The 21,918-nt window shown below is 38.6% G+C and overlaps 3 protein-coding genes across 7 annotated transcripts in view; 2 read left to right on the forward strand and 1 right to left on the reverse strand.

Annotated features, from left to right (window-relative positions):
* blnk (B cell linker) overlaps positions 1 to 2,289 on the forward strand; it is a 26,804-nt gene extending 24,515 nt beyond the window's left edge. For both annotated transcript variants that reach the window (XM_042009576.1, XM_042009578.1), the window contains one exon: positions 1,327 to 2,289. In XM_042009576.1, the coding sequence (XP_041865510.1) occupies positions 1,327 to 1,443 (117 nt within the window). In that variant the 3' untranslated portion in view covers positions 1,444 to 2,289. The remainder of the gene's footprint in view (positions 1 to 1,326) is intronic.
* On the reverse strand, positions 2,099 to 7,567 carry LOC121655130. Of its 3 annotated transcripts, none has more exons than XM_042009570.1 (3): positions 7,480 to 7,567; positions 4,417 to 6,625; positions 2,099 to 4,304 (listed from the first exon to the last, which is right to left on the reverse strand). In XM_042009570.1, the coding sequence occupies exons 2-3, from the start codon at positions 6,605 to 6,607 to the stop codon at positions 3,631 to 3,633; spliced, it is 2,865 nt and encodes a 954-aa protein (XP_041865504.1). In that variant the 5' UTR covers positions 6,608 to 6,625; positions 7,480 to 7,567; the 3' UTR covers positions 2,099 to 3,630. The 3 variants fall into 3 exon arrangements, with proteins under 3 accessions (XP_041865504.1, XP_041865502.1, XP_041865503.1); XM_042009568.1 differs by lacking the exon at positions 7,480 to 7,567 and adding an exon at positions 7,321 to 7,397; XM_042009569.1 differs by lacking the exon at positions 7,480 to 7,567 and adding an exon at positions 6,776 to 6,831.
* A 3,526-nt stretch (positions 7,568 to 11,093) lies between these two features.
* On the forward strand, positions 11,094 to 19,490 carry ccnj (cyclin J). 2 transcript variants are annotated; one of them, XM_042009583.1, is made up of 6 exons: positions 11,094 to 11,410; positions 11,649 to 11,739; positions 13,082 to 13,228; positions 13,328 to 13,627; positions 18,017 to 18,176; positions 18,452 to 19,490. In XM_042009583.1, the coding sequence occupies exons 2-6, from the start codon at positions 11,688 to 11,690 to the stop codon at positions 18,804 to 18,806; spliced, it is 1,014 nt and encodes a 337-aa protein (XP_041865517.1). In that variant the 5' UTR covers positions 11,094 to 11,410; positions 11,649 to 11,687; the 3' UTR covers positions 18,807 to 19,490. The 2 variants fall into 2 exon arrangements, with proteins under 2 accessions (XP_041865517.1, XP_041865516.1); XM_042009582.1 differs by having other exon boundaries at positions 11,096 to 11,410; positions 13,018 to 13,228.
* Positions 19,491 to 21,918: the final 2,428 nt, after the last annotated feature.

The following is a 21,918-nucleotide window of genomic DNA, read 5'->3' on the forward strand; positions in this document are numbered from 1 at the left end:
AACGATCCACTCATTGACTGCAAGGCGTCCAGGTCCTGTGGCTGCAAAATAAGCAGCTCTCCTCCACAGTGCTCTACGGTTGGTATGGGGTGTTTGAGCTGATGTGCTGAGGTTTTTTTTTTTTTTTTTTTTTTTTTTTTTTTTTTTTTTTTTTTTGGCAATGTGGTCAAACATCACAGCTTTTGTCTCTTTATTCCAGAAGTCTTTTGTTTTGTTCAAATGCAACTTTTCAAACCCAGGCTGTGCTGCCATGTTTGTTCTAAAGAGAAGAAGCTTTCTCCTGGCAACTCTTCTAAAACTATACATGTTCATTCTTGTTCCAGCTGTGCTGTCAAAATCATTAACATGTGCCAGGCAAACGCCGTTTCTCTCAGAATTACACAGCCTGACATTGGGCTGAACATACTGGGACATCCACTTCTAGGAAGACTAGAAACATTCTGAAATATTTTCTATATGTATATAATCTTTCCTGCTTTAAAACAATGGATTCAAATTGTTTGGAAATTACATCTACCCTTCCCCAGCACCAACTGCCTCCCTCCTAACTTTCCTCGTTGGTATGGTGTTAACTCACACCAGAACGCTCCAGACATTCAAACTGCCCAGATCTTCAGGTCTTAGAAAGATGCTCACAATTACTTTTGTAATTCCTGAGGAAGCGCAAATGGTGTGCCTTTTCATCCACTCCTGAGACAAGAAATGTTCTGAAATGTTTCTAGTCTGAAATGTTTTTGTCATGGATTTTGTTTTGTCTAATCTTTAATAAGAATCGTAAACATTAATACATTGATCCAACTTACAAAAACGTATTACTTATTCTTGATAGACAGACCATTTGATCTTACTCTCTTACCTTTACCTGGGTCTTTTAAAAAAAACAAAAAAAACAATCTTATGTCCTTGATGAGTCTGTCTGCACGCATATACACACATACACACACAAAAACAAGCGTTATAATGTTAATGGGCATCTAGTCAGTTAGCTAGTTAGTAGCACCTTGGCTATATAAATTTTTTTTTAAAGAAGATAATAAAATCTCAAATTTTAGGGGTGCTGGGATTCAATTTAGGGTTGCTGCAGCACCCCCCAAAAATGGGATAAAAACACCTATGTCCCCTACCATTTTAATGACATATTACTATATTTTCATTTATATTATTCATAAAAGACCATGCCAGTGTGTAAAATAATTCTCTAACTATTTCTAGGATCCATCTCATATATTCATTTTAAAGTAATTTGTGTGAAATTTCAACTTTTCTATCATAACACTTCAAACATTATTGTTAAAATTCTTTTTTTTTTTCTCTCCATTATTTTAGTACTTCAGCAGCCTCTCGAAGATCATTGAGAACCACCAGAAGAATCCTCTGGTGCTGATTGACAGTCAGAGCAACACCAAGGACACCACCAAGCTGTGCTACCCTGTAAAGCCATAGACGACACCCTCTCTGACTGCAAACAGCGACAGCTGGAGCTGAACACCTGTCCACTGTTTTTACTGAAGACTCCTGCAATGTCACTTAGCATCTGTGTTGCTCAGCTGCAGTTTTTGAGTGGGGGGGAGCTTCAGGTGAACATTATAGGGGTTTAAATTACAGCTGTGTGGTAATTAAGACTTTGCTCCATCATCCAAACTGGAAAAAGAGCCATTTAGGAGTATCAGTGTGTGTTTAAACCATAAGTTATGTGTGATTATTTAGACTGCCATCAGTGGTGATCTAATGACACACTGCAACATAGTGATATATATAGGAATCAGCTAATTGCTATTATACAACTATGCGTTGCCTTTTAAAACCTGCATAGATATTATGCACTGTTTATATCTGTCTGCAGCAGTTCAGGGGTTTTCTACAGGACATCTGCCAGATTCAGAGGAAACCATAGGTGCAGCTTATTGTAACTCAAATATGGAATTGCAGTGATCATGTGACCCAGAAAACAAGTCCAAACCCATCCTTTGCCTTAAACCTAAGCAAGGTGGGCGCCAGATAAACCCAACCATTGTCATATGCTCATCTCCTCTAAAACAAGGTCCTTTCAGCAAAGCATGTGCTGGTCTCACAGAGCTTAAGTAGCACAGACTCACAAGACTTTAATTCATGTTTTTATTAAGTTTTTTTTTCTCCAAGTCAGTAAACAGTGTATTAAAAGCAATGCAAGGAATGAGACAAGTGTTGTTGCAGCAGAAAGAAGCAGGGATACCTTTTTTTGTTTAAAACATCAGGGAGCACAAAAATACAAAATTGTACATTTCGTTTTAATAAACCTCTTGAGTTAAACCTGCTCATGTTTTCAGTCACAAGATGCCACCAGAACAAAATGTTTTATTTATTATCTGTTTAATAAGTAATGCTATCATACTCATGCACATTTGTTGCATAATTACCAGGCACTTAGTGAAAATTCTCAGGTAAGTTTACAGTACCTCTAAAGGGACTATGTACAAATATAAATCCTTTATCCAAACTGAAAAAGTATTACTGACCCTCCAGAAACACGGATTTGTGTACAGTTTAGGTATCTGCCCAATGGTCCTTGACTGTCTAGCTCTCTCTCACACGTAATCTCACACACACACACACACACACAAACGAGCCAGAGGTCCCTTTTTGTGAATACTGAGGGATCATGGCTGCACAAGGAAATGTCAAGCCACAATAGGACACTGGTTAAGATTGTCATTGTAGGCGAAGGCCTGGCAAGGTGAGGTAACGGGAAATATAAATCCTCCTTTCATAGTGCAATTAAAGATAAGATTATCACTTCAAGTCAAAAAAAGAAACCCACAGAGGGAAAGAGGGAGGGTTTAAAAAAAAAAATCTAAAATTTCTAAATCCAGATTTCTTAAATTTTATCAGTTTAGATTATTACAAAACACAGGCTTCGATTCGATTTCTTACAACTCGTGTTGGCTTCCATTCAATTAATGCAATGCAAATATAACTCTCACAGTTAATATACATGTTCTGAACATATTTTGGAGTTCATACAAAAGAATCTACTAGTACACCGATTCCTCTTAACAGCACCCCCCCCAAAAAAGAAGCATAAAGGAAGCATATAAAGGATGAACCTAAGCGTCATAAATAATATTGAATAAAACACTTTTTTTCTTTTTTTTTAAACAGTTTTGGTATATCTGAGTAAATTGTGGGTCTTTGCGTCCCATTAAAAAGAAAAAAAAAACATAAATATGACAACTACCACTGTGTATCCTACCCGTACATAAACTGATCCATAAGTGAAATGGTATGGCAAATATACATATTACAGTGTTCTATAAGATTTCATATGACAGTGTACTTAAATCACCTTAAATAAAGCTATTGCGCAGACAAAACACAAACAAAACCAAATTATTAACACCCCATTCTTGTGGCTTTACAAATAGTTACTCATCAATAGAGTTTGCATCAAGCTACTCAGACTGGAAGAGACAAAAAGTAAATGTTTATTTATCCTGAGAATGTGAACGCTCCAGAAGTAAAACAAATTTGATTCTTCTCAAAACTAAATCACAATTAAGACTTTAAAAAATATAAATGCTTCCATTATTGCTCTGTTTTTATTGCAAAGAGTCCATTTTCCAGGTTATAACTTTCATCCAGTGTGCACGACATTTATGAGTTTTCACAGTTTGGGCTTTTCCACTCCATCAGATGTCGCTGCCGATGGGCCATCATCGTTTCCTGACTCGTGAAGACCCTGCCGCAAAACCAGCAGGGAAACTTAGACACAAAATCCCTGGAGGGGGAGACTGCACCCACGATTTCGTACTTTTTCCTGTTCAACCTGCGAAATTTCAGCCTCAACGTAAACCTCTCCTGTACAGATGGATTACCCTGCTCAGCAGGGGAATCAGTCGGCTCGTCTGTTTCAGGTACCTCGTCGTTTAAAGCTGAGAGGGCGTTCAGAGTCCTGCGGGACAGGACGACTTTCTGCACCTCTCTGTGCCTGTTGACGATCTCCATGATCCGAGCCACCTGGGGGATGTCGGCATCTGGATGATTAAGCACCACGACAGGCTGGTCTCCCGCTGGACGCTTTACCAGCTGAGAGGGGTTTATGGCTACTAGCTTCAGGATCCTCTCCTGGTGTTTTGGGGCCGGCTGCCACCGATGCCCAGAGGCGGGTGAGGACTCCTGCTGGATGGCTTTACCTGGGGGTAAATATATGCTGCTGAGGAGATCAGGACCGGAATTTGCGGCCGGTTTTCCGTTACTTGTCCCTTCAATAATCTGATCACTCTGATGTGCAATAGGTTCAAGGCAGGAATCTTTCTCATTCATCTCACCTGTAAGAAAAAAAGAAACTTTGCTTTTGAATGCATTATTTTACCAGAAGTTCAAATGTCAAAAAAATGTCATTGTGCAAATGCTGCGTATGTATAAGATTAGTCATCTTACCCTGTGGTGGAGAAACAGGGGAAGACCTGCCGCCATGATGAGTCACTCTATCCACAGCTGGACCCTTCTCATCTGAAACACAACAATCAGCACCACTGAGGGATTTCTGGAGCTGCTCAGTGTCGTGGGACGTCCCTTTCTCAGCCAGTGATGCAGGACTCGGGTCTGTCTGGCTCGTTCCACCTGCTGATCTCTGTTCAGCTCCAGCTTCCAAGAAACACCGCAACTTCTCTGCGTCAGCTTGCATTTCTTGGTCTTTGAGAATGACCTGTACATTTCCAGTCGCATCTTCCAGCGCTGCTGGCTTCACAGAGCATGTGCGAGCAAGTTCTTCCCCCGGCTCTGGTTGTAGAATTGAAGTTATGGCTTTAGACGGGTCAAAAGGGTCTGCGGTGGAGCCCTTGGTCCAGGTCTTTTCTCCCAGCTGCTTATTATGTAGAATCTGTACCGTCTCCTCCTCTGCTCTACGTGGAGATGGGAGTCCAGGATGGCCATCTATCACACCACCTCCACATGGAGATAAAGGGCTTTGTGAAACAAACTGCTTCACTTTCACTGGATTCTTCTTCAGAACCATCTTTAAAGTCTGCCCTTTTGATTTTTTTCCCGCTTTTTTAAATCTGCTCCTTCTTTTCCGCCACTGATTTTGCGTCTTACGCCTCGGCAAGGCTCGACGTACGGACATCTTCTCTTCCCCCTCATTTGTCAGCTTCGTATCACAGGTGACGTGCAGCCCATCTCTATTTGTAGGCCGCTCCAGTTTTTCACTTTGATCCTCAGCTTCCTGATCATGCTTTATTTCCTGGTTTTCTCTGTTTTCCTGCATTCCAGTGCACCGAGACGGCTCGTTGTGGACAGATATTGAGATGTCATTATGGAGTTTGCTTTCATCCTGCAGACAAGGTGTTACATCTTTTAAATTTGACTCGCATCCTCTCTGGTCTCCTGCACACTGAGCATCACTAGCTGAACTTTCAGGACAAGCGCTTCTCTTTTCGGTGGATGTCATCACTTTTAACCTTTTGGCATAAGTAGCACCATTCTGGGCTACAGTTATCTTGTTCTTGACCGTAAGGACAGCAAGATCCGATGGGTTTGACACAATGCCATTTTCCAGTTTCGGGTGAAGATTCACATCTTGAGGAACGTTTGACAAAACAGTTTTAAGAGCCTTGGTCCATTTCTGGTCATCGGTTTCCCCGGCAACAGAGTTCATCAAGAACTGCTGAGTCTCCTCTAGTGTTGTTTTTGGATCAGAAAGATGGCAGTATTTATCCAGGAATTCTCTCCCTGGCAGGGAAAGGCAGTCCTGCGTTAGCCAGCACATACCCTTCACTGCACTTCTTGTTAATCTGGAGTTCATTGTGGGGATTGACTCGTTTGGTTTTATTGCTATGGCATGAATTCCCCTCTTCTCTCTTTTCTGGCTACCATTCTGGCAGACGTGGACAGCTTTAACATGCTTCGTAATCAACCACTTCCGAGACGCTTCAAAGCCACAGTACTGACAACGTGAAATCTGAGTGGATGACAGCTGATTCTTGTCCTTTCTGAGCAGCGGCTGATCATCAGCTTCTTTCAGATCAAAAGTATGTCCATAAATGTGCTCTAAAAACACTCTAACGTCACCTGTGGAAAATTTCTGGCAAATTTCACATGAATATTTGCCATTTGGGCAGTGATACTTTGCTAAATGTGCATTGAATTCAGGCCATGTGCGTTGAATGTTGTCATTGCACAAGCTGCAGCTAGAAAATGTGTCCTTGTGGCGTAATAAATGAACCTGAAGGTAGGAGAACTCATGTGTAGTAAAGGTACACATATAACAGGGAAAAGCTGGTGGGTTCCCTCTGTGTTTTTCCTCAAAGTGTCTCACTAAGTCTTTTGGTACATATTCCAAGTTGTCCTTGCATTGAGAACACGTGAACCTGAGTGTCTTTCCGCTGTCATTTGTCATGCACTGACTCTGCTGTACTTCCTGGTGAGGCTTCTTTGATGAAGGCCACACTGTGGTCTGCTCCCACTCCTCTGCTATCTTCTTTGGTCCATTCTTATCTTCGCTTTGCATAGCTGGGGGCTGTACGACGCTCTTCCTGAGGTGGAGCCGTTTGTGCCAGTTTCTATTCTTCTTGTTGACGCGCCGTTTATTATCTCCCGTGGATGTGGCTGCACAAATATCCACAGAATCCATGGCTTTCTTTTCAGGTTTCTGAAAGTAAAAGAATATTTATAAGTTAGATTTAAAAATTCAAGTAAATGCAATAGCTTACAAACTTCTAATTAAACAAAGCATGTTTGTTTTCACTTAAAGTGTGGTTTGATCATTTAACAGCAAAGCCCATAAAAAGAAGCTGCAGACTGTCCAGTTCTGCATGTTATTTTACAAGTCCACCTGTTGCTGGCCATAGCTGTAATTGCAATATCATTAATACGGATCCATCACATCCAGATTAAATTAAAAACATCTACTTCGGATAATTATCAGTAACCAGGTGCAGGAAACAGTACTTGAGCGATTTGTGAACCTCATACCCTTCATAAAAAAACACATGAGCGCACTATAGTGGGCGGTGCAATGAAAAAACATAAAAAAAAAAAAAAAACTAACGGATTACAAGTGATATAAATCGAGCTAGGACTTCTTTTTAAGCTGACGAAGTGGGGGATCGTGAATCCATTGTGCAGTTTTGACTTAACCACAACAAAGTGATAAGTCTGGCTGTGTAACGAGCAACGACAGCTATTGGGAATTAAGTTACGATAAAACTCAACACCCGCGTGGAAAGCGTGAAAACATTTTTGCTGTCGCACTTTAACGCATTTCGCTATTTAAGAGCTAAGCTAACTGTTAAAACTGAGATAGCATGCGAGTGATTTGAATTAACGTGACGCACAAGAGCTTACAAAGACGAAATAACTTGAAGAATACAAAGCGTGGCGACAAAGTTGGACCGCGCAGCTCATTTTAAACGCTGTATCGAGTTATTACTCTAGACAGACCTGCCATGTGGAGTAAATTAATACTAACTATTGAGTTGTTTAAGTAGTTGTCTCGGTTTTTACCTTTTCTTTTGTGGTGAGCTTGACAGCTCAGCGAGTGGCAGCCATGATGGTTTCATCCGGGGATTACAGCCTCTGAGCTCCTTTAGCCTTTAGCCTGGTGCCTCCGTGTTGTCCCAGGCCTGCAGCTAAACACACAAACACCGAGTCGTTTCAAGTGAAAACTGCTATTTGTGCCTTTGTTGTGTGACTGTAACAATAGTTAACTTCATTCTATATATGATAGAATGACTTAGAAACGGAGTACAGTAGAATTTTTGAAAATAAATTAGCAAATTTAAAAAAACTTAAGTGTCTGTACCAAACAAAAAACAAACAAAACATACATAAATTCTACGTTTACTTTATGAGATGAGTACAGGACGCTAGGTAATTGCTCTTAAATATTATTAAACGTCCAATTGAAACAATGATGAAAACGTGTCCTTGTTAAGTTAAAGAACAAAAGGCTTGTTAGTTACAAAAGTGGGAATTATTTACACAATATGTTTTGTAATTAATGGTCGGCTTTGATTGCTTGGTGTGTAATTGGAGATATTTTTCACTTTTTTGTGGCTTTGTAACTCATTTTGGTCATTCATTCCTAAACTAAATTCCTAATTCATCATAACTTCCTGTCAGAATTACTGCTGTAGTCCTTCCCACTGTTTCCAGATTAAGTCCTAAACTGGCTGCAACATGACTGAAATTTGGCTACATAATCCTGTCAACACGTCATCTATTCTGCTCTACTGGCTTCTTATAAAACCCTGTATATCATTTCCCACCCTACCTAGACATCATGTCATGTTTGTTCTCTTTGTACCAGGAAGAGATTGCAGACGGTTCTGACTCCAGATCACTACTCTGAAACTCTCTCTGGATATTTGGTCTTAAACTGCCATCTGTTGTACTTGTTAAACATTTCAATTTAAAGCAGTCATTTTTAGTAGAAAAAAAGTTCCACTTTGCTATTACTATCCCTGTACAACCAGACAGGAACATCAGTGGGTTGTTTAAACTTCTGGGCAAGTCAGTGGCTGCAAGCTGCTCCTTAGTGAGGAACTGCACGACACCAGAGAAAAAAAGAGGCTTTGAAAGGACTGCAACGAGCTACATCCACCCTGAACGTCTTTTGTTTCCCCTGCAAGACACTTCCAGTCCATTAAGAGTGAGCCTGCCCTCCACCAGTGTCTACCATAGAGTGCTTAGTATTACTAATCCTCTTAACACCCACCCCCTGACTGCAGCCGTCCTCTCTGCCCTGTGGAAACACTTTGATGTAGTCATTTTTTGCTTGTTTCTTTTATTAGTTGCAATTAAATGTGTGAAAGTGTAATGTTATTTATGTTTAAATGGCTGTTTTCACTCAACTAATTGTGTTTATTTCAAAGGTTTTGTGACTGATCAACTGTAAGTGTGAAACAGCTGGATATCATAAATGTGCCTGTTGGGAACCATTGAGAGACAAATATACTATTCTTAATTTACAATGCACTAATTTAATTTAAAATCTACACTGTTGCAGTCTATACATTTTGACCAAATAAAAACAAAAATGTAAATACAAAAAAAGAGAAGAACATTAATTGTAGAGAACCATGATGTGCTTGGTCCTTGTTACAGCAGAAGTGAAGAAGCCTCAGGCTGAAGTCACCATTTTGAACAACAGTAAGTTTTTAGAGCCACACACAGCACAGTTTGATCTCAAGTGGTCCGGAACAGTGAAAAAGCAGCATAATTGTTAAGTACAAATTCATCATCATGATCTTTACATTTAATGAAATATCCTTTAGAAAACATCACAAACAACCTGACATTTCTAGAGAAGAAAACATGCAGTTTCAATAATATTTTGCTCCAGTTACACATTTATATGTTTTATTGGCATATTTGAAGTTTTTGGTACTTATTTGTATTTATTTTATTTCATATATTTATATAAATATGTTTTAGCTGGATAAAACATATCTATACTTTTAATTTATATTTTATATGCAAAAAAATTATATTTTCATATACAGAAATGAAAATGTAAATTTATAATATTTATATAAAAACATACAGATACAATTATATGTTAAATCTTATAGATGTTATTGTTTTGTAAATGAAATCATTATTTAGAACATTTTGTACATTTTTAGTTAATATATAAAATATATATTATATTTTTATTACATACATTATATTTCTATTTATATTTATTTTATTTATATATTCAGTCTAGTTTATATAATTACACATTTCCATAACATTTACTCATTAAACATGAATTGCAACTTGCAGATCAAAATGAATTTACAAAATCACAAAACATTCAATCGCAGGTATCTGGATATGAAAAATACCATATTTCTTATTCTGATTAAGTAACTTGCCAAGCACTAGAAGTTATTTTAAATATACATACCTGCACATTTCAATACTGTGTGGTAATCCTGACCACCTGAACTGACACACCTCCCAAAACAAATTAAAGTGACATCTATTAAGTAAGAAAGATATAAAATATATAACAATATTTTATATTTAACCATAACGACCATAATAACGGCCACATACGTGGACAGCACTTTATGGAAATTCAGAACATTAGTCCACACATGTGGACATAATTTTTCTCTAAAAGTACATAACATCAATATATGAAGCTTTGTTTTTATTCTAATTTGGTTCAAACAAGCCCAAAAAGCAAAGAAAAATAAAAAATGCATGTAAAAAACTGCTTGGGCCTTAAGAGGTTAAGATCTCAGAGCAAGGCTTTTGGCGTGTTTGACACATATTTGACTCTTTGGGAGCCTTAACCAAGATGTTGTCAGTCATTAACAGGAGTTACCAACTATTTATTTATTTATGTATTTATTTATTTGTTTGTTTGTCCAATACTGAACCGCTTTCAAGCCATTTTCTGATTGTCCCTATTCATAAATTATTTCCCAAAGGATGGGGAAATGGGTTACGGGTTTGAAGATCATGTGTTGTATTCAGCAGGTTTTTATCCAGTTGATTAAAAGTTAGAAACACATCAAGGACAAAGTTGGGTTCAGTATGTTACCCAAAAATACTTTGACAATGGAACTGGGAAAGCTTGGGTTTAATCCAGCTACCTTCTGAGCCCAAATAATGCATAAAAATACCCCATTCTGATGTCAACTTCTAACCTTTTTTACATTTCCCTATAGTGCCTTATAGATGCCCTTTTGGCATAATTTGTTAAATAATTTGCCAACAATATCTACCTTGGAAATGTAGCAAAATTGCTTTGAACAGGCTGGGCTTGTCAAAACATTATTTCAAGAAAAGTATGAGAATATTCTTAGTTATGTGCAAAAGTGCTTTCTTCATTTTAATCTTACACTGTAAATCCAGATTTAAATGCTTTTACAATATCAAGTCACAGTCAGACAAATCATGCTTAAGAAATCTGAATCCTTACAAATTGTATTTTGGCATTCCTCTCTATGGACTATTGATAATATAATGTATAATCCAGACCAAAGCTGTCTAGTCTGTGCAGTGATTGGATGTTGACTGTTGTTATACTTACTTGTAATTGGCTGCGTCCTGTGGATCTAGTTCACTACTGCGGGCAATGGAGTGATGCTTTCAGGTGTAAATCAAAAACTCACTGACTTTCCTTTGGAAGATGCAGACTGAATATCTCTGCGGGGAGTAAATACACATGAATCTAAAATTTCTTCAGGTCAATATTCTTACAACAATATTATTTTTCGTTCGCTCCATGTTCGCTTCGATTCAGCTGATTTTAGAGTAGAGGTTTTATTTCCGAGCAGCTTTTGAACGCACCTGTAGAGTTTGATGAGCTCGTGTCGCTGAGCCGACAAGGCTCGCTAACTACAACAATGAGTGGGAGCAAAGCTTGCCTGGCTAGTTTAAATCGAAGTTTACTTCAGTGAAACTGCCTGTAATTTTCACTACATGTGCTCATTGGGTGAGTTTCCACACATGAAACGTCTGTAATGACGCACAGTTACATTCATTTCACGTCCCAGTGTTAGAAAAAAAAGAAAGAAAAAAAAAAACAAGAGAACCGAAAGGGGATTTATCAGGATACCCAGTGGTCGCTAACGTGAACAGTAGTTGCGCAATTTATTTTTAAGTGAAGAGCATCATCACTACAAAGTGTTAGTTAGTTAGTTAGTCACTTTTACCAATGTTTTGCATTTCAGAGTTTCCAAAGCACTGTATTAAATGGAGCTAGAGGACCAATGGTGGAAAGGACAACTCGCTGCAGATATATACCAGGCGCTGAGATACAAAGTGAGTGCAACAGTAATTTATGCTGTCACATCTCAGTTTTGGCATCCTGATTCATGCTCTATTAGATTTTTATTTATTGATTAGGGGAAACAAAGTAAATATAGGCTAAATGGTGAGTTATTCTATGAAACTGGTGCCATTTCCACTTTGTAATTTAAAAAATTTCATCCAGGGCAAAAATTATTTTAAGTAATCCACAATATAAACGATAGGTTTACCCCCACCCCCCCGAAAAAAAAAAACATATTTTCCCACCTCAGGTATAAAATATTTTAATATTACCTGTAATATTAAGATTACCCATATTTATTCAGACGCAGGAGTCATTCTTGTACCACTCTGTCACAGAGAATATGCGCACAATTACGAATAATACGTTAAATAATTGATAAAAAAAAATCATGCGTTTTCCTACTAGTAAATTGTCCTTTATTAGAAATTAATATTTTAAAACCTAATTCAATTTGAAAACAACTTCACAGGTGTTTATGCTTCATAAATACCACCCCTTTGACGGGGGTGGTAAATTTCAAAATAAGATTTCTGCCAGTTCACTGCATGGTAAGCTTGCTGACTCAGCATATCTGATTTCAATCTGAAATATGTTCTTATTTCCATTAATAGTGTTTTTTCTTTAAAAAAGTTTTCCTGATCTAATTTGCTGGGGTGGTTATATTAAGCTTGACAGACCCCATCCAACCTATAAAAAAACCAACTAAACAATGTAAAATAGTGTGGGAACTTGCCTGCTTATGAACTTGGCTCGTACAGAGGCTCACATGATGCCATTTTCTGTTTGTGATGCTATCTAAATATATATTTATTTAAAGACAAAAAAGTAACTGTGATGGGGTGGTATGTCAAACTAAGGGACACACTCAATATATAATAGTTTTGTTTAGTTTTTTTTACTAAAAATAATCTTCTTTTAATAAATACAGTTCATAGTATCAAGGATATCCATTTCATCCCAAAAACAATAAAAGTTTGATAAATAAAAAAAAAGAATTTGTTTATATGTTACATGCAAATTCCTTGTTGGTCATTGCAGACATGGCAAAATGACTACGTGCTCATTGTATATTTTTCTTTTAAAATAGCATTATTTCTTAGTATGTGACTTAACAGCCTAAAACTTTTGAAATACAGTTGGACACATTTTTATGGATTTTTAATCTCATCACATGTTGTGGACTCAAATGGCCCCCCTTTCATAGAATGACCGTGGTCAGTTTTAATGACTTCATAACAATTAGTGATCAATATGTTGTCTAACAGGAGCTCAAGTTGCCTTCTTACAAAGGTCAGTCCCCTCAGCTCAACTTGAGACGATACTTTGCAGACCTCATAGCCATCATCAGCAACCGCTTCAGGCTTTGTCCTGCAGCCAGACACCTGGCCGTCTACCTTCTGGACCTTTTCATGGACCGTTATGATGTCACAATGCAGCAGCTTTACATGGTTTCACTCTCCTGTCTTCTTTTGGCGAGTAAGTATGCTGTTGATCTCTTACTCCAAAAGCCAGACTGTTGTTTTTTGGTTGTTATTTTGTGTTTTTTTTTACAGATCTAATTGTTCTTCTCTGTAGGTAAATTTGAGGAAAGGGAGGATCAGGTGCCAAAACTGGAAACCCTGAACAGCCTGACCTGCATGAGCTCCATGAACCTGGTGCTGACCAAGCAGGGTTTACTGCATATGGAGCTGCTACTTCTGGAAACCTTCCAGTGGAACCTGTACCTCCCGACAGCTGCTCATTTCATAGAATACTACCTGTCTGTTGCTGTTCATGAAGGAGATCTGCATGATGGCTGGCCTATGACCAGCCTGGAGAAGACTAAACTGTACATGGCAAAGTATGCTGATTACTTTCTGGAAGTTTCCTTGCAAGGTATGTTGCGTTTTATGTTTAGCCTGTTATCCTTACTGCTGTTTCTCAGTGGACGCCAACATTTATTGGTTAAAGCCGCACTACGGAACTTTTTCCAAATTTACACAGTGCTACTTTAAGGGCCTTTATTCAGCTCATTTACATATTCAGAATTTTACAACCCCAATCCCAGAAGTATTGGGATGCTGTGTAAAATGTACATAAAACTGAATGTGATCATTTGCTACCTCATGAACCCATATTTTATTCCCAAAAGAACAAACAACATATCAGATGCTGAAACGGAGACATTTTACTATTTCATTGACAATATTAGCTCATTCAGAATTTGATGGCTGCAATGCATCTCAAAAAAGTTAGAGCTGGACACAACAGAAGGTTGAAAAAGTACTTGGTACAGATCAAAACAAGATGTGCATCTGACAACTAATTAGGTTAATTGGCAACAAGTCAGTGACATGACTGAGTATAAAAGAAGCATTTTTGGAAAAGCAGAGCCTTTCAGATGTAAAGATGGACAAACTGCACCAAAAGTTGGAGAACAATTACAGAAAAATGTTCCTTAACGTAAAATTACAAAGGTTTTGAAGATCCCATTATCTGAGGAGAATAATATAAAAAATTGAAAGAATCAGGAGGAATCTCTGTGTGCATGGCTCGCTCTGCAATTGAAAAAAGGGGGAAAAAAGCACTACATGACAGCACCTGTGTCCAACTGGACTCACAGCAGTCTGACTACCAGCTAATTATGATGTCTCCTCCTGTTTGATTTCTTACTTGTGTTCTTACTCTCAGATGTAAGTCACTTTGGATAAAAGCATCTGCTAAATAACTGTAGTAGCAGTTCTTGCATGGGCCAAGACTGAAGGCTAAAACTGGCTGCTGGTAATCCTTGGGCCCTCAGGCAACACTGCATCATAAACAGACATGATTCTCTGCTGGTAACCTCTGCATGGACTCAGAAACACTTCTAGAAATCACTTTCTGTGAACACAGTTCACCCTGAAAAATCCACAAATTCAGGTTAAAGCTCCATCATGCCAAGAAGAAGCCAGATGTGAACATGATCCAGTCTTCTTTCGTTCAAAGCTCATTTAAAATGATCTGAGGCAAAGTAGAAAAACCGTTCTGTGATCAGATGAATCAATATTTTTATTATTTTTGGAAATCATGGACGCCGTATCCTGCAGACTAAAGAGGAGAGGGAGCATCCAGCTTGTTATCAGTGGACAGGTGAAAAGCCTGCTTCTCTGATGGTGTGGGGCTGCATTAGTGTAAATGGCGTGGGCAGCTTCCACATCTGTGAAGCTCCATCAATGCTGAAAGGGACATGGAGGTTTTAGAGCAACATCTGCTCCCATCCAGACAACGTCTCTTTCAGGGAAGACTTTGCAGGTTTCAGCAAGACAATGCTGAACCACATCCTGCATCCATCACAACAGCATGGCCTCACAGGAGAAGAGTCCAGCTGCTGAACTGGCCTGCCCACAGTCCAGACTTTTCACCACTGGAATACATTAGGCATATCATGAAATTAAAAATCTGGTAGCTAAGGGCTGGAACTGTTGAACAGCTAGAATCCTTAATCAGACAAAAAGGGACATTCCTCTCCACCACAACTGGTCTCCTCACTTCCCAGACAGCTGTTAAAAGAAGAAGGGATGCAACACAATGGTAACCCATGAAATGGTAAAATGTCTCAGTTTCAACATCTGATATGTTGTTTACCTTCTCTTGGAATAAAATATGGGTTCATGAAATTTGCAAATCATTTCATCCTGTTACAATTTACACAGCATACCAACTTCTTTTTTTTTTTTATTTGGGTTGTATTGTGCTGGTCTACTATAACAAACATGTTTCCCATATGGTGCATTACTGTCCCCAGCATGAGACACTGCTCTCATCTCTTTAAACGCTCCTTAAACTAAACTAACATCAAGAACCAGCAGCAGCAAATGACAGACTTATGTACTCCTTTGCAAGTGGAAATAACTCTCCCTCATATTTATTGACTAAAAATTACAGTTATTAGGTCTGTATAGAAATAATAACTTTTTTGTGGGACAGGATTGTCTACTTTAAGTTCACAATGAAAAATCCAGTCTTCCCTGTCAAATAATAAAGGAAACATTGAAGCTCTTTTTTTCCTCAACATTCAGAGAATCCAACCAGCTCGTGGCTGCTGCTTGGATACTTCCAGGTCATTTCACTCAATTAAAACCTTCCTAAACAAAGAAAACTATTCGACCGCACACATTGACCCAGTAGTTGGCTTTCTGTTGTCACGTCTGCCTCCCTTGTAGTGCACCCAGTCACCATAATGCATGAATCACTTCACCGCTGGTTCAACATGCTGACAGTGCAGGAAACAACAAAAAGATAAGCGATATGATGAGGTTTTATTTATACTCATGGATAAATTCATGTTTCAGTACTAGTTATTTAAAGTAAAGTACACACAGACGTTACATGTTCAAGCTACAGTATACACAATAAGTACCTCTTCACCATCAGCATACAATAGTTGTAAAATATACAAAATAAATATATATACATTTATTGTTAGTTAATAGAGTTTCAAATTGAAAAGACAGCAAATGTTCATCGTTCCAGACAACCAGGTGTTTGCCAGGTGTGTGCTGCATTTAAAGACCCCTCCTCCTAACAAACTGTCCCAGGACAACATATCGTTTCATTGCTTTGCAGATGACTTACAGATTTATTTGCCCTAAACACGGGGATAGATTAATTTGATCTGTTGCGTGTTTTTTTGGATGTTTAACACTGGATGTTCGCAAATTTTGTAAAATGAAATGAAGACAAAACAGAAATGGTCATTTTTTAAGTCTGTTAGTCAGGGTATAGATGCTGCTCTGGGCCTTTTACTTTCTTACTGTAAGGCAAATGTAAAAAACCTCGGCGTGTACCTTGATGGTTCCTTTTAAATTGTGTAAGGAGTCCATTCTGGCTCTTTCCATCTGAGACAGCTAGCTAAGATAAAGCCATACCTTCCAGCTAATGTCTTTGAACTTGTAATCCATCTGTTCATCACTTGCAGATTGGATTACTGTAACTCCCTGTATATCAACCTTTCTGTTCATCATCTCCAGCTGGTCCAGAATGCAGCTGCTCGTCTGCTGACTGGTACCAAACAGAAGGAAGCACATAACACAGGTTCTGGTATCTCTATATTGGCTTCCTGTTTCTTACAGGATCCAATTCAAAATCCTGCTTTTTGTTTTTAAAACATTAAACAGCCGAGCTCCTTCTTACCTGCCTGAGCTCCTATTTATTCATGCTCCAGCAAAATCCATGAGCTCCCAGCTGATGTTACCCATTCCATGGACGAAATTTTAAGTCTCAAGGTGACGGAGCCTTTTCTGTGGCAGGTCCCAGACTGGATCAATCTCCCTCTGAATTTTAGATCTGCACAATCACTGGAACATTTTAATCCCTCTTGAAGACCCATTTTTATCGACTGGTTTTTATCACAAGTTGACCTAAACATTTTTTATTTTTAACTGACTTAGCCATTGTTGTCTTGGTTATTTTTCTTATTGTATTTCTTTATTTTTATTGCACTAATATCATGCACTTTTATTATTTTAGAAATTTTTTATTTTGAAGTATTTTGGGCAGCTGAAACTGTTGGAAATGTGCTATATAAATAAACCTGACCTGACCAACCTTTATTTCATGCATTTTTATTCTTTGTATATACGACATAATACAAAACAGTAGCTATGCTTAGTTTGCTGCTTTTGGATGCTCAGGAAATGAAGAAAATGTGCTGTTTAAAGCCATTTTACTTCTAGCTCATCACAAACCTGCAGTAACTCAAACAAAGCCTGCAGTATTGTTTAACAGAAGTATCCCCAAAACACCACTTTTGTAGGTTTTCCTGACCAGGCACTGAAACAGTTTCAGAACAAGTTGCCACTGCATTATGGAAAATATCAGCATAGCTTTCCACAGTGAAATAAGTTCTGTTTTGTGTTTTAGTACTTATTCATATTCAAGTAATTTTATTGGCTAACTACAACCAAACACTCAGTGCATAAAAAATACAGCAGCACAGTTGTTGAGTGATACAGGAAGTATTAGAACAATGATCTCAATGCTTCAGTCAGGTGTCTATCCCCTACCCCACTTGATAAGTAAGCATGGTAGAACAGTATTTTATTGTTTGCAGTGTGAATACATCATTTACCACTGTACAAAGATAAGTTGCAGTATGATGGTAAAGAGGGACCTCATTCTGTAAAGCTTACAGCTCTCGACTAGTGGGAAGGAGAATATTGGAAATGCAACAAGATTATGTGTACATGTATGTATTTATCTCTTTAAATCATATTTCTGTAGTAACTGCTTTGTTTTTTTCTTTAGATCATGTGTTTTTGTGCTTTGCACCCTCAATGGTGGCTGCTGCCTGCGTGGCCGCTTCGCGCCTCATCCTCCACTTGTCCCCTACCTGGCCACCTCGACTACAGTGCCTCACTGGCTACACATGGGAAAACCTAGTCTCCTGTGCAGAGAGACTACTCATGTGCGTATCCTCATGTTGAATTTATTATGCACACTTGCATCCTTGTTCATGAAATATTTGAAAAATGGTTGTTCCATAGATATGATTAAGTAGAGGAAAATATTTTGTACAGTTACAAATGGTACACAAGCACCATGGCACAACTCAGACACAGTACAGGAAGACAGTAGCTCATGCGTTTCACACTGGACGTACAAAATAGACATCAGTGCTAATATGATAGCACTCTTTTCAGTAATCAACAGTGCAAGTCTTTGTCTTTTTTTTTTCTCCAGTGCACATGACGGTGATGTCAAAGAGGCCAACAAGCAAAAGTGTCAGCAGCCCAGCCAGCAGCAGCAGGGCCAGACAGTGTACCACAGTTCCGGTCAGCCAGCCACTGTGGCACAGTACCTGCACCTGCCCAGCATGCAGTACCCTCATCAGGGTCAGCAGTCTGGCTTAGCCCCCCACTACAGGCCATCTTCCCACCTCAGCCACTCCACCACCAGCCTGCAGGCTCCCAACGTTCCCCAGCATAGCAGCACCCAAGCCATCCCCACCTCACTGGATCCAAAGTCCAACCTTCCCTACAGGCCTTACCAAGTCAACATGCACTTCTCCTGTGCTGCTCCGTGCTTTGACAGATGAGGGTCTTGCAAGGTTTAGTCATTTTTGGTGGAAGAGGAGATAAGATATGTTTCTTTTTGATGCTACAGAATTACACTGAAGAAAAAACAAAACAAAAAAAATGTTTTTAATTTAAAGAGACTCAAAGAGATCAGTGCAGCACTTTAAACCGTGAGGTGTGCACGTTGTGCAATATGCCTACTCTGCTGTAGGTTTCTGTGCAGATCCTGCATGAAGACTTTTTCTTTCTAAGATGTTTGAGATATTGAGTATGAATGTAGCTGTGAAGTGCTTAGAGGCACCGTTTGCACCTGTCTCCACTAGTGTTACTGCATAATTTAGCTTCAGACCAAAAGTATTGCATTTATTTAAGCTAAAGTTTATCTGAAGTATTTAATGCACAGATACGTTGTGCTAAGAGTCATTGTGACTATTGCTATGCTAAGTTAAAGAGGTAGTAACGAAAAGGGATTTATGTCCATTTGTGGTTGGGGAAAAAAAGCTTGTATGTCTTTTTGTTTTTTCTTTCAAAACCATTTTTTAAGTTATTTTGGCAAATGTCATTTGAAAAAAAAAAGTGTGTATCCTTCTAGTTGTTGCTATGCACAATATCAGCAGAGAATATGACTGCTGCTTTAAACACAGGATTTCTGTCAGTGCTGTCCACATCAATGGTTATTTTAATAAAATATAAACCTGTGTTAATGATACTGTTGCTCTAATTTTGTATTGACCTAGACTCATAAACTCTGTTTTTATTCCTTTTTCACGTGTTTCCCTGAGAAGACTGGATACAATAACTTGGTGTATTTATTTTGGTTTCAGTGCTTTGCAAAAGTTTAGAACCGGTTCTCATTTCTTTAAATATTAGCAGGAAACAGGAAATAGATCCAGAGATTTAATGTAACATGCAAATATAAATGGAAATGCAGGATAAAAGGCTATTCTAACATTTGGTTTGTGCATCTTTCACTCTTCAACATAGCCTGAACCCTCATGTACATGTAATTTCTTTAAGCTGTTTTCAGGAATAGTTCTCCACGCTTCCTGAAGGACTTCCCAGAGCTCTTCTTTGGATGTAGGCTGCCTTTTGTTCTATTCTTTGTAAATGTGATCCCACACTACTTCTAAAATGTTGAGGTTTACATTCTGGTTAGAATTCATTACTCCATAAGATCTGTTGTCTCTTTTTGGTCCAGTTCGTGCATCATTTGACATACCCAGGCTTTTTCTCCCTGTTGCCTGTTGCCCTTCCTTAAAAAAGGCTTCTTGACAGCCAACACTTTTCTGATGAGGATTTTTTTCCCTGTTATTTAAGAGAATCACTTTCAGGTATTGTTAATTTCCTGTAGATAGCTTTTGTTTTATTCAGGCATGTCCACTTAGATTGTTTGGGTTTCTGCACATCAGACAGAGGCCTCTTTCTATTTTTAGCATCTTTGGTAGATACAACTAAGAAAGAGGTCAAAGATACTACTGGTAACTGGTCCCATCCCTCAATCTACTGTCCAGGTGAACATCCAGGCATGAGACCATCATCACAGTGACAGTAAGTCTGCTGTGGTGCTCCTGTGCCTTAAATCACCTTCTCAGACTTCATGTTGGGAAGAGAATGAACCTCAGTGTTGCTTTCTTTCTCCAGATTAAAATGACCTCCTTGAATTAGGTAGATGTTGGCATCCTAAACATGATTTTAAGTAACTGAATCAACATTGAAAAACCAGACTGTATTTGGTTTGCATGATTATCTATCATGCTGTGGAGCAGAATTTCTCTCCCAGTACCTGACCATGCAGACAATGAGCTTCACTTCAATCTACTCCAACAGTAAAATCCTGTTGTTAATAGTATACATGTAACAGTAACAGCTGCGATGGACTGGTGACCTGTCCAGGGTGTACCCTGCCTCTCACCTGTTAATGCTGGGATAGGCTCCAGCTTACCAGCGACCCTTAATGGACTAAGCGGTTCAGAAAATGAATGAATAACAGTAACAGAGCCCATCCTTCTGAGTTGAGTACTTTCAGGTATTTTATGTAATCTTCTCATTTCATTTATTCTTCGTAGTGAGTACAAAAAACTCCTTCAAGAAACTTGTCAGGGTCAGTTCTAAAATTAGAAATACAACATATGGTGATTCTGACCTCACCTTTCTGAGACTGAATGCAGTCTGCTAAGAATTTATAGAGAAAATATTTGACCATAGCTTTTATGACTGATTTAGCTTTTGTGTTGTAGCAAATAAAAAGCATCTTATGAACATGTTAAATACTTGATTTCTAATGGAGAGGGTTGCCATGATGCCCAGAGTTTAGTTTCCTTTCTGAATTTCTTTCTTGTTCCCTTCTTTCTTTCTGGCTCTCTGGTTTTTCTTGGTGTTGCCTTTTAGTTTTAGTAATGGCTCTATGGTTTTTTCCTTTTCCATTCTCTTTCCCTGACTACTCCTTTGTGCTGTTCTCACTATTTATTGGAAGTCTGTCTCTGTATAAAAGCCTGTTTGCTTCTCATACCTGCTAAAGCCTCACTAAACCTGCTGCTAAGCCTGGTGTGGATGGAAGCATTACTTTGTAAAATAAACCATTAAAATTGTTTCAGTGGTCTGGGACCAGGGATTTCACTGTCCCATATGCTGGATTAAATCACAACAATGATGAATTACAAGCAAAAAATAGCAGCCTAGTAAAAAAGGATAGTTAGTCCCAGGATGTCCATAAGACATTTGCAATGTCCAATGCTGACTTCCATTACAACGCTCTAATGTCAGCAGGACTATTGCAACCCATAATACCTTGTTGTTTACTCTCTGGCTGAATGAGCAGTCACCAACTTAGCAATGTGTGAGGACTGTTAGAAACCTGTTTATCTGCATGACATAGTTATAGTTTATTTCCAAAGTCCCCCCTTAATTACTACCTGTTCTCTGACAGTATTATTATGAGAACAGAAAAAGTCAAACTGTCTTCTTGGACCTAGTTTTAGGAGGGGAATCCTTCCTTTTGATCCAGGCCTGATTTTACCTTCGTTGTTGTTCTTATGTGTCAGTACATGAAACACTGTTCTGAACTTCTGTGGGTTCATGTTGATGGAAGAAGCCAAAGACAACAAATAACCTGCTATAAATGGAGGACCTGCT

This window comes from Melanotaenia boesemani, chromosome 16, assembly GCF_017639745.1.
Source record: "Melanotaenia boesemani isolate fMelBoe1 chromosome 16, fMelBoe1.pri, whole genome shotgun sequence".
NCBI lineage: Eukaryota > Metazoa > Chordata > Actinopteri > Atheriniformes > Melanotaeniidae > Melanotaenia > Melanotaenia boesemani.

Excerpts from the sequence above, each read along its gene's own strand:
- LOC121655130 (XM_042009568.1), bottom strand. The coding sequence starts at position 7,380 with ATGAGCTGCGCGGTCCAACTTTGTCGCCACGCTTTGTATTCTTCAAGT. Across the intron at positions 6,626-7,320 it reads CTTCAAGTTATTTCGTCTTT|AAACCTGAAAAGAAAGCCAT; the intron begins GTAAGCTCTTGT and ends TTTTACTTTCAG. Across the intron at positions 4,305-4,416 it reads CCCTGTTTCTCCACCACAGG|GTGAGATGAATGAGAAAGAT; the intron begins GTAAGATGACTA and ends TTTTTCTTACAG.
- ccnj (XM_042009582.1), top strand. The coding sequence starts at position 11,671 with ATGGAGCTAGAGGACCAATGGTGGAAAGGACAACTCGCTGCAGATATA. Across the intron at positions 13,229-13,327 it reads CTCCTGTCTTCTTTTGGCGA|GTAAATTTGAGGAAAGGGAG; the intron begins GTAAGTATGCTG and ends TCTTCTCTGTAG. Across the intron at positions 18,177-18,451 it reads TGTGCAGAGAGACTACTCAT|TGCACATGACGGTGATGTCA; the intron begins GTGCGTATCCTC and ends TTTTTTCTCCAG.